The sequence below is a fragment of the Condylostylus longicornis genome, unplaced genomic scaffold (assembly GCF_029603195.1).
Source record: "Condylostylus longicornis isolate FDR11 unplaced genomic scaffold, ASM2960319v2 ptg000013l, whole genome shotgun sequence".
In the NCBI taxonomy this organism is placed as follows: Eukaryota; Metazoa; Arthropoda; class Insecta; order Diptera; family Dolichopodidae; genus Condylostylus; species Condylostylus longicornis.
The window spans coordinates 4,995,123-5,007,626 of NW_026577982.1; the positions used below are offsets into that span (position 1 = coordinate 4,995,123).

The 12,504-nt window shown below is 27.4% G+C and overlaps 1 protein-coding gene across 1 annotated transcript; it reads right to left on the reverse strand.

Moving 5' to 3' along the window:
• Positions 1-1,573: 1,573 nt before the first annotated feature.
• On the reverse strand, positions 1,574-3,153 carry LOC129605666 (jerky protein homolog-like). Its single transcript, XM_055515558.1, has one exon. It carries the CDS (start codon positions 3,035-3,037, stop codon positions 1,574-1,576), a length of 1,464 nt encoding a protein of 487 aa, XP_055371533.1. The 5' UTR covers positions 3,038-3,153.
• Between the last annotated feature and the right edge of the window lie 9,351 nt (positions 3,154-12,504).

The window sequence follows — 12,504 nt, forward strand, 5'->3', positions numbered from 1 at the left end:
TTAGGTCGCTATCTTCATTAGTTGTAGTTTATTTGCTTGTTTTAATACTAATCCCGTCATTCATTATACAATGTGTCCAATTTTAAATAGGCTCATTTTTATAAATGTGAATGTGTTTGGACATGTTTTCCAGGTATATTTTTATCATGCTCAATCGTCAAAATTCTATTCCGCAGCTACATGAGATATAAGGTTTGTGATAGGTAACGGAATAAATTTAAGTTCGTGCAAAATTGAGTGCGGTTAAAAGAGTATATACCTTTTTGTTTCTCCAAACTATTGTTTTCGTCTAAAAAGCAACCGAACAGTTTCCATACCTGTCAAATTCAAATACGGTCAAAGAATCAGAAAATAAATATAAACTCGAAAATTAAATTCGGTTGAATTAATTAACTCCAAACTAACTTTTAGTTGAAAATATATACGTTTTTAAGACAATTATCTGACAGCACTTAGAAAGATTAATATTAAGTTTTAACCAAAACCATTTAATTAACCACTAAAACTAAATATTACCTTAATTCATAAAAGTGTAAATTTCTAATTTAAATTATGGTACCTATAAATAAGGGGGTATATGGTTTTCAGTCCATATACATAAGTATAATTGAATAGTGGTAATTAAAAATGATCACAAATCATTGATCACCAAATTTGTTAAAGTGAAAGCAAACTTCAAACTTTAAATTGATTTTATTTTTTGCTCTTTTTATTTTGATTAATTATACAATAGTGAAAAAAACCATTTATAAAAAAAAATTTACAATTTAATTAAAAATTATTTTAATCATCATCTTGTGGTAGCACAAATTTGTGGTAAGTACTTAAGAAATTACAAGAAATTATTGGGAATGCGCAAACTATATTTTTTATTTGGTCAATAACCCTTTCATCTATGGAATTATTTTGTTAGAAACAAAGCACTTATACATATTCCATAGTTCCATAATACAAACTTTGATCTGAGTTCTCGTATAAAATAAGGAAATGAGATAGAATTGGCTCGACTCTTGTAACAATATGTTTTACGATATAAAAACGATTTTAAAAAATTATTGATTAGCCCCATTTTGCTTTCACACTTTGAAATGCAATTGATAATTATAGACATGTGTCCACATTATAATTCAAAGTATCGAGTGCATTAATTAGAAAACTTAACACCAGAATTAAAATTAATTGAACAGAGTAAGTCAAGGATACTTGAATTTACCCTATATATTAACCCTAATAAAATTATTGTCATATTGCAATTTGTAATGCATTTGAAAAATTTTTAGTGCTCGTAATAACTTAATTTTGTTTAATACAGTAGAGTCGCGATATAGTGACCAATTAAATGTTCAGGGTGGTCATTGTTACGAGGAGTCTACTATTCCGAGACTAGTGTTTTTTTTCTTCAATCAATATTATAATTTATTCTTCATCAGTAAAGGTTACATTTGTTTCAGAAAAATAATTTTAAAACTCTTATTTTTAATAAAGTACGCATATTTAATTTTATTTAAAAATAAAAATTATAAAATAAAAGTAATAACATCCATTCAGTTCAAAACAAATACATAAAACAAAACTAAAAATTAACAAAGAATCTGAAAACATAAGTTAGGAATTTAAATAACTTTTTACATTTATTTGAAAGAGTTCTGGTTTTAACGCATTCATTTGAAAAATCTGTAATCTTGCATTCTTTAAATGTTTGCTTACTTTGCTCCAAAACAGCTCTTTCTCGAATATTTTTCAAAACGGAAATTTCTTCGTTTGTTGCACGATTTTCTAATGTGTATTTCAAACAGTCGTTGATGGCTTTGATTCCATCAGAATGACTCATTTTAGTTTGAACTTCTACTACCTCTTCAGATACGTCAGTATCATCAGATTCAATTTCAACAGCAGGAGTTTCATCATCTAAGTTTACATCTTCATTCCACGTATAAATATCTTTTGATGATAAGTTGGCATTTGGACAAATCTTCTGAAATAATGATTTTGTAATGTTCATTTCCTGATCTGAAAACATTTGGGATTTTAAATTTATTAATGGGATTTCATCTTCAGAATCATATTCATTATCGAAAGAAGTAGAAAAAATTTTTTTCCAACACTTAGCTATCATTACAGGTTCTAAACTTTCCCAAACTTTCGATAAGTTTGTAACAGCATTACGAAGGTTAAATTTTTTCAATATAAATTCTAAATCTTCAGCCTTATTTGCGATTATGTGGGACAGAAGTAGATTTCTGTATTTCAATTTTGTGATTCTAATACAGTTTTGGTCCATAGGTTGGATTAGGGCAGTAACATTAGGCGGCATAAACATTGTAATGATTTGACCATCATCACTTATGAGTTCATCTTCAGGTGGATGACTTGGAGCATTGTCAAGCAAAAGAAGAGCTGTTTTACGAAGACCTTTTTGTTCAAGGTAGCATCTCACTTGAGGAATAAATTTTGTGTCGAACCATGTTTTGAAAATTGAGCAAGTCATCCAAGCTGATTTTGAAGAATCATAATCTACAGGAATGTGTTTATTTTTCAGGCAACGTGGATTTTTTGACTTTCCAATAACAAGAGGTCTTATTTTATGATCACCAGACGCATTCGTGCACGCTAAAAATGTCAAACGTTGTTTACAAACTTTTCGGCCAGGCGCATTTTTTTCTTTGTTTGAAACGTAAGTTTTATCCGGAATCAGTTTCCAATATAAGCCTGTTTCATCCGCGTTGTAGATTTGATCCGGCGCTAGATTAAGCTGCTTTATTTTTTCTGCTAATTTGATTAAAAAAGGATCTACAAGTTCTTTTTGAGAAGACAACTTTTCACCACAAATTTTTATAAATCGAATTCCGTGTCTTTTTTTGAATTTTTGGAGCCAACCAGAACTAGCAGAAAAGTCATCTTTTTTATATATTTTTTTGTAAAAGTATTTAGCTTTGTTCTTTAAAATGGTACCATCAATCGGTATATTTTTTTTTCTGCCTTCTAAAAACCATTCATACAACATTTTTTCTAGCTTAAAGAATTCACCAGTGCGCATTGTTTTTCGTTTACCTATACAGGTAAAAAAGTCATTTTTACACAGAAATAAACACTAATTATAAATTAATGTATGTACTTCTACTTACCTAGGCCACCAAATGAATTAGCATTAGTAGAACTAAGTTTTTGACTCTGTTTTTTTATAGAGAAAATTGTAGACTTTGCAATACCATACTTCTTTGCTAAAACTGAACTGCAGACTCCTTTTTTTAATTCATCTAGAATTTCTAACTTTTCTTTTAGAGTTAAAAATTTTCTAATATTTCCAGTCATTTTTACTTATTAGGAAATTGAAAGACTACGATATTATTGTTTTAACACTTCCAAATTACTGACAAAAAATGTAAAGCAATGTACAGAAATGCAAATATAGAAAGCAAAACAAAAAAAAAACAACTCCAATTGTAACGGTTTTACAATAAGGAAAAAAACATGTGGTTGATTTACAAAAAAAATTTTTTAGGGTCACTATTTAGAGTTACGAAATTGTTTTGGGTCACTATTTAGAATACGCAAAATTCAAATGGTTGGGTCACTATATTGGGAGGTCACTTTACTGGATGGTCACTATATCGCGACTCCCCTGTATATTTTAAATTCAAAAGGCATAAAAATTTTGTAATAATAAAAAATTATATAAAAAAATGTTACACAATTTATTCCAAATTAATTAAGAAGCTAAAAATTCATAATAAAATTAATTTATAATTACAAAATTAAACCTGACAATTTAATTTCATTTGAATATGAGCACTTTTACTCAAAATTCATTATGAAGTGCGGTGCTTTCATTTCATTTGATTGAGCTTGTGCCTTGTGTACTCGTTTTTAAATTTTAAAGAAAGAAATTTAATGGGTACTTTATAAGGTACTTCAAAATCATATAAATAAAGGTATGATAGGGTAATTAATTGATTTAATAAAGGGAAAAAATGAAAATAAAATATTTTACGACTTCAATTTGAGCAGCGGATATTGAAAACCTTTAAAAGAAATTGGAAGCAATGAAAATTGAAATACTTAAATTTTAATTGATTTGATTGAATTTTAATTGAAATTTTTGTTTTTTTTGAAACTCATTTATGGTCTGTTGATAAAGCAGTATTACGTAAAAATTTGATAGATTTGAAATAAATATTTTCACGAAATTAATATTGTGATTTATTCAGTTATAAACATTCATAGACGTCATGTTCAAATTCAAGAAAAAATATAAGTAGGTATGAGCTTAAAATTTATATAAAAAGCCTAAGTACTTTGGCAAAAAAATGATATAAGAAATATATCAAATAATTACAGGGTGTCTGAAAAGTTCCCGTACTTTTTTTAAATATTTTTACAACTTAGAACTGTTACATGGATCTGGAAATCAACAATGTTGATTTTGTTGATTATGTTGTTAACAGTTTCAAGTGTCAACATCTGGTCAGAGATGTTTATTAGAGTAGTAATAACAATATCCAATAAAAAATTTACAACAAATGCTCAAAATTAGCTCCATTTGCAGTAATACATGCACCATGATGTTACATTTTTTGTAACCAGTCGTCCTGACAATCTCAGCTGTCTTCATACCTGACCTGTGTAATTCTATAACAGTAATGGGCTTGTTATCGCGATTCATTTCTAGGCTAACAAAAAATAAAGACACAAAATTAACAGGTACCACTTGGGGTAAAATTACCGATGAATGCAAATAATGAAATCAAATTGAAAAAAAACCAGAATTATAACGAGAAAAATTAGAATTTCCAAAAAGGCGAGAACTTTTCTGACACCCTGTATTTAAATCGGAGTATGCTTTTAAAATTTCATCTAAGACGGTTTGACTTTTAAGATTTTAGTGTTGCAGCTTTGAATCAAATTAATTGTCTCTAATGTATGTATGTGCATTAGCAAATATTTGAATGCTCTTCTTGATTTATTTAATTTCGTAAATAAATTGGCAATATTAACAATATTTAATTTTATTTACTTAATATTTTAAAAAATAAATAATATATTGTAATTGACAGAAACAACCTTTCAAATTAAATTTAAATAATAAACAATTACCGTAATTTTACAATTATATAATTTATTCACTTATTTACTTAATATCTTTATTTACCTACACAAAAATATCTCATTACGAATTTTTGGCCAATATTTTATTTTGCCTATTATTTATTCGACTATTCAAAAACTCATTGTCTCTGAAAACAACGAAATTCGCAAATTAATAATAAAAATTTTCAAAATATGTAAAGAAAAATATCATGTTACATTTAAATACCGTTATTTATTTATTAAAAAAAAAACAAATACCATCATTATTCATTTTACAATAATTAACTGAATTCATAGAGTTACCAGGTTTCTATAAAATTATATATTATTAATAAGTAAGTTAATACAAATTGTAAATTCTATATCTGAAAATGCTAAAATACACATATATATATATGCGTCTAAATTAACATATATGCAAATTCTTAGCATTTTTAGTTTTTCCAGGAAAACTAGAAAAAACCGATACAATTAAAATGATTTGAAATATATTATATTTTATTCCACAATTTTTGGAGAAAGTTTGAAAACTATTCGGAATATTAGATTAGTTTTCAGAGTTTGAGTTTTAGTGCGAATCGTGATACAAGTATGTTACTAATTTATTTATAACCTAATTTTCTGAATAATTAGTGAAATGTTTAAAATTTTATAGCTTAGAGATCTCACACAGAACTCAGATTTAAATATGTTCTCGAAAAATTCAATCATAATTCAATTATTAAATCAATTCAATAAACAAAGATTTTTCTTGAGGCCTTGTTCGATGGATTTTTAAAATTAACTCCGAGCAAAAATTGTTAAACTGTTTTTAAAGACCTTATACAATCGATTATCCTTACAGTTGTAATTTCATGACCTTCGACTGCCACCAAATAGAGTTGGTATTCAAATTTTTTGGTTCTGAATTTTGTAATTTTCTTTTGTAAAATTAATTGGTAACCCATGTACATATAGCACTTGTGACCAGTAAGTAAACAGTAGATCTCGAAAGTGAGCGTATCATACCGCAATTCGACAAGAAATTTATTCCTCATCTTTATCAATTGATATCCGTGGTTAACTTCAAAAATATATACATAAAAAAAATATTTACCACAAAAACAGTACTAATCTGGCAACACCATTTTAAAAAATTTCAATGATTTTTTTTTAAAAGCATATGAACTTTAAAAATTGTCACAGGTGAAATAAATCCTTCAGTTCGAAAAGTAATTGAAATATTTTTCATTTTTTTTTATTTTTTTTTATTTACTTATCATTTAAGCTTTATTGCAATTCAAATTTGTTAATAATTCATTCAATAATGGTAGTAGCTTTCAAAATAAACGAATACATGCTAAAATTAAAGCAACCAAAAAATAAAATAAAGCTTGTTAACAAAAAAATAAATTAAAATTAAAATTAAAATTCAGAGAAAAAAATTTTTAAGGTTTCCAAATTCAAAATTGAAATAATTAACCATTACTAAATTGAGTTGATTTTGCGAAATTTTTACCAAAAGAATTTCGAATCAAGTCAACTAAAGTAGTGTTGTAAAATATCGGGGAAGAAAAACCGATGTGGTGAGCACATAACCGACCGCAATGCTCAGTTTAGTCAAAATGCTACAGAAAATTATGAAAATGCATTTTGAACATTTCCTTTCAATTTTAAGAAAGCTTTAAGCTTGGGTTTTAGTAAAACGAAAACTTAATTATCAAATTTCTAGATATTTCATCAATCCGTTCCGTATGGTAAAAAATGTAAAATCAGCCCCCAGTTCGGTTTCCGAGCCCTGATCTTTCCAAAAAATTTATTAAATTGATTATTTCCCTTTATATACGCAAAATGTAAAATTGCTGTAATCCCAAAAAAATATAATCCCAAAAGTTATTCAATCCACGCCATAACCCAAAATGAACTTATATATAAAATCATCAAAATTCATCAAAATCGGCTCAGGCGAATTTGAGATACACGCGTGCACACACACAGACCGACACACCGACATCTCTCTAAAACTAGTTTATTTACGCTTTCCTACTATATGGAGAATAGCGTTCCAACCGAAAACTCGAAATCCAAAATTTGGTGCCATCACATCACCTACCTTATTGTATACAATGAAGTCAGTAATAATATTAAATTTTAAGTTTCGAAATGTTATGTGAGTTTATTAGCATTTTATTTTATTTATTTTTGCATAGTATATGTGTAGGTATGTAGGTCTAGCTTTTACAAAATATTTAATATTTATGCCATATTTAGCTTGTAATGCAACAGACTACTGTTTAATTAACAATACTTATTTAGTTAAGATTGACATGCACCTAATTCTTATAAACAAATCTCAAATAAAATTAGTTATTCAAGGAATTTGCAATATTTACCTCTATATACAATTAACGGTATATAAAGTATGCATAACTGTAAATAATTTTAAAAGTTTTGTAAATTAAATAAAAATTTTTTGAAGGCAAGCGATACATGCAGAAATTTGACATTATATGTTTTTTTTAGTTTATAGAAATTTAATTTAAATTACGAACTGAATAATCCTTTCCAAATGGATTATGGAAAGATAATCTTTAGTTATACCTTCCAACTAATAATATAAAGTGTGAACGACCCATCCCAGTCAACTCTTTGGTTATAGCAATAAAATAAGATCAAGGTAGAAAATTAGCATTTTTATTGGTACTATAAATTTATACAAATGTATATATATGTAAATATAAATTTTAAAATTTGTGATTTCCTTTCCTGTAGCTTGCCCTAGAAATTATCGAAGACCTCTTGGAATCTTGAAGTAATGGCGTTAAATTAAGTATGTAGTATTAAGAGAAACATCAAAAACCAAAAAAAAACGTTTCCTATATAAAACACAAAGTTTTGTAGCGAGATTTCAAAAATCTGGGGACGAAATTCATTCATCTATTTTAGGAATAATTTACAAAGCTCAATCTTATTTACGAAATATTAATTTTCACGTGATTTAAATTGCTCCAATCAAAACTTAAATGTGTAATGGAAAAATATTTAAAGGATTGTAAATCTAAATAGCACATGTAGTATGAGCATTATGCCATGACACCGAAAATCAATAATAACAGGATTATTCAATAAAAAATATTACATATAACTTATATAATGTGTGTGCGTGTATATACATATAACAATATCATATACCCAATATAGTAATCAATTTTAGAATTTTTATTAATTTACGAGCAGTTTAAAAAATTTTCATTTTAAGCTCGTTTAACAAAATCTTAATGGAAAACTATTAGTTGCACGATTTCATAATTTATAATGTTTATATACACATACACATGACCATATAATGTGCAATATTCACATACGTATGTACCAATTTTTGAATGATATGAAGTAAACAACATTTATCAGAGACCAAAGTTTTTTATAACCGTACGATCGTGCGCTTGAAGGATAATCTAAACTTGCCATACCATTTGTAACACTTAGAAATAATGGTCTAAGATATAGACAAGTATATGTTTTGATCTAGTATAAATATTAATGTCGAATTCTGAGCTGATTTAACCATGTCCGTCTGTCTGTCCGGTAGTCCGTCCATCCAAACGATAACTTAAAAATTAATGTAGCTGAGCTCACCAAATAATTTGTCTTAATTCCTTGTAGAGCTTGCCATACAACTTCAATAGTTGTTTGGTCATATCTTAAATTGATATGGTAATGCGGCAGCTCCTATTTCCGTGCGAACGTAAATTATATTAAATCGTTTATAAAACAAAATCAGTGTAATTTAAGTCAGAGTCAGTCCCATATAGTCGGCTATTTGTTCGCCCTTAGGATAGTAAATTCGCACGGGTATCACAGAGTGGACATGATTAACTCTATTTTTTTTCGTTTTTTTTCTATAATTTTATTGACTAGTTTTCGCAAAAATCTAGTTTCTTTTTGAAAAATGAATGTATGTAGAGATTATGTAACTATTTATGCAGCAGTATAGGCATAAAAGAAGTTTTATAAACTATAAAGAGTATTAGAGAGTGAAAAATGGAAAAACTGAAATGTACAAGAGCGCTCATAAGTTGCATTTTTTATATTTATCGATTACATCACAATATAATGGCAATATTTTAAATATAAATGTTGACATTATCCACAATATTATATATAAAATTATACGTTTTCTAGTGTTACAATTAAAATTTAACTATATAAATTAAAAATATCGTAAAACTGTTTAAAAAATACTATGTGCCTACATAATTGGTGTCTTGTTATGAATTAATTATAGAGATTTGTATCTCTCATTCTCTCTCTCTCTCTCTGTATATTATTGTAAATTAACTGTTTGTCATTGACATAATATTACCGCCCTCATTCTAACGAGAAGTTTTTATAGAAAGTTATTAATTCTAAAAAAAAAAGAGTATATCGTTGCAATATTCATACATTTAATTAATGAACGTTTTCAAATTATACCGGTATTTTGTATAAGGTGTTTTAGGGTGTGCTACAGTAAGAAAATTTCATAAATTATTTTTTGTTTTTCTTTCTAAATTCCACAGCTTTTAAATTTGCATAAATAAGGTTTTTAAATGGATTTTTTCAAATATCTCCAAACATACACATTTTTACTACTGCTTAATATCATATATTGGCGGAATCTGTGAGTTTGTAGTAATCACGAAAAACACTTAGAATCGCTCTATATCTTCTAGTCTAGCCAGAAAACAGGTTTAAAGTATTTAAATATATTTTTTGAAATACCTGCAAAAATATTTTTCCTACAATTCAATGGCGGGATCTTTTTTTTGGTTCCTAGTGATTCAAAACCCTCGTTGCAATAATGTTTGAGAACGGGGATAAGTAGAATTTGTTAAGGAAAGGAGGGAAAATTTGACAGTGTAATAGGATGCCATCTACACTACAATATAATGGTTTGATATTAAAAAGTGGAAAAAAAAACAGGTCCATTTGTTTGGGTACATATATCCTGGTTTAATTTAAAAATTAATCGTGCAATAAAATTTCCTCAATTTTCTCGATTTGAATAAATAAATTTTAAGTGATAAATTGTTAACTTGAAAATTAATATGCTTTCGTTTTGGATTTTTTTTTATTTTTCAAATATACGTTACTTCAAACGTTCTAGAGAACTATTTATTAATACATATATAAGAATGTGTTTATATGATAACATATGAGCATTACCACCTGCGTATAATTTATATGACTTTGCCTCTCCTGGGTATTTTTTATTATTATTTTTGTACCTACTTTCTTGATTTTTAGTCTCGATTATAAATTTTAACTAAATCAATCATTTAATATTGTTCCACTTAAATTTTATTATACCTATGTATATAAAAAAAATTATTCTCTCCTCCTATTTCTGTTAAAATTTATAGATTCTTTCCAATTTCTAATACCAATAAAACACCGTTATACTATTACAGTATAGTTTAAGATATTGAAATTCTTGAATGTTTTTAACGTTGAAAATAAAAAAAAAAATCATTATAACAAATTTTTCATAGCTATTACCGTAAATATGTATGTGAATACACATACATATAGTCCTTCTATCCTCAGGTACGTAGTCGATATACATATACTTATTCGAATCTGCAATAAATTGAATTTTCGAGTTTTCTTTTAATCGAACTTATATTATTGGTTAACGTTCTCATATTCATATCCGAACTTTCTTTATTTCGAGCCTCTATTATTTTGTTTATACAAGTCGCCAAATTGTATAATAAAATTTGGTTTAGCTTCTAACTGCTCGAACATTTCCAACCATTTTAAAATAACATTGCTGCTCTCTCTGGGCATTATCTGGTTCCATTAAAATATCGCATTCACAAACTCTGCAAATCGCGCTCCTAATTGTGTAAATTCTGCCAGAACGATGAAGGGACGGCTACACATATTTTGTGTGACTGTTCTGCGCTGGCTGTCAAAAGGTGTGAATGATTTGGGCAGGGTTTTCTCATTACTTGGAAGCTCACGTCTGACCACCTGAGCGATATCTCCGAGTAATTACTTAGAACTTGTGGTCAGGAGAGAGGAATTCCTTTGCTTATAGCTCTCTTCAGTAATCTACAATCTAGGACATTTCCCTCACTTAAAGTATTTTCGAAAAAAAGCATCTTACAGTACAAAGAAGAGCTCAAAATTAAAAACTGCTTTTATTGTGTGATAGTTTTGACGGCAATACACACAAATATAGAAAAAAGATTTTCGTATCAACTCAACACTCTTGATAAAGAAATTTCACTTTTCAGCTAAATATTTTGTGTTCCATATTTCAAAGTTGCATTGTCACATTTTCTATTTTTATAACTTGCCTTATTTGCTTTTAATAATTCTTCAGTTCCACTCCAACAGTGATAACATTATTTTTATTTTAATTTTTTGCTTTTACTCATTTTCAACTTGTTTTTTCCTAAATATAAAACCAATTTCATAAAAGGTCAAAATAACAAAAATCTAAAAATAAATATAAACCTTTTCCGAAAAAAAAAACAATTTTATATTCCGAATTATTAATAATAATAAAAAAAAAAACAAAATAAAAAATGTATAAGAATTTCTCTTTCACTTTAGGAATTCCAATAAAAATTCGAAATTTAAAAAAAAAAATTTCATTTCTTAAACTATAATTTTTTTTAAATATGATGGTAAAAGATGATGTAAATCTCAAAGAGGTTCGACCACAATATCTCTATAAATCTTTCTCTCACTCGTACATTCACGATTGTATTCGTTGTAAATGTTTGTTTCTATATGTATACCTAAGTGTTTGTTCGTAGCACGGAGGAAAAATTTTCATTATTTTAATCAGATTTTTAGTTTATTGTAAAAGTCTTAAAGATAAAAGATAAATAATTGCACCTGAACACACCAAAATTTTAAAGGTTACAAAATTTTCTCTCTATCAATAAATATTTTAATTTTTGAACTTTGCAAATTTATTTATTAAATATCAAATATTTGATGTTGGCGGTAGCAGTAGTCAATTTGCTGATGTTGGCGGTACTAGTCAGTAGATAAGAACGTTGCACATGTTTACGCTCAAAAATTATAGTTCACCTTGAAATAGCTCAATATGTTAACAAAACGACATTAGGGTGCAAGTTAAATTCGGTATGCTACAACGACAATACGGACTGAACGACATTAAAGACTGTCAAATTCTTGTCACTGACCCGAAAAGGCGCAGATTAATATGATGGTGTAAAACACAATTCATTTTTGTTACTTTTATAAATTGCACAAATGTCATATTTAAATATGATGACGAACACTCATTTTTTTACACAATTTGCAATTCAATTCCAGGCTCCTAAAATCGGGAAAGTAAAATTTCACTTGCGGACCTATGTATACTTGTACGTAATATCGATAACGTAAACAACCACATGACAATTCAATTAC

Coding starts and splice junctions, on each gene's coding strand:
- LOC129605666 (XM_055515558.1), bottom strand. CDS start 3,037: ATGCGCACTGGTGAATTCTTTAAGCTAGAAAAAATGTTGTATGAATGG.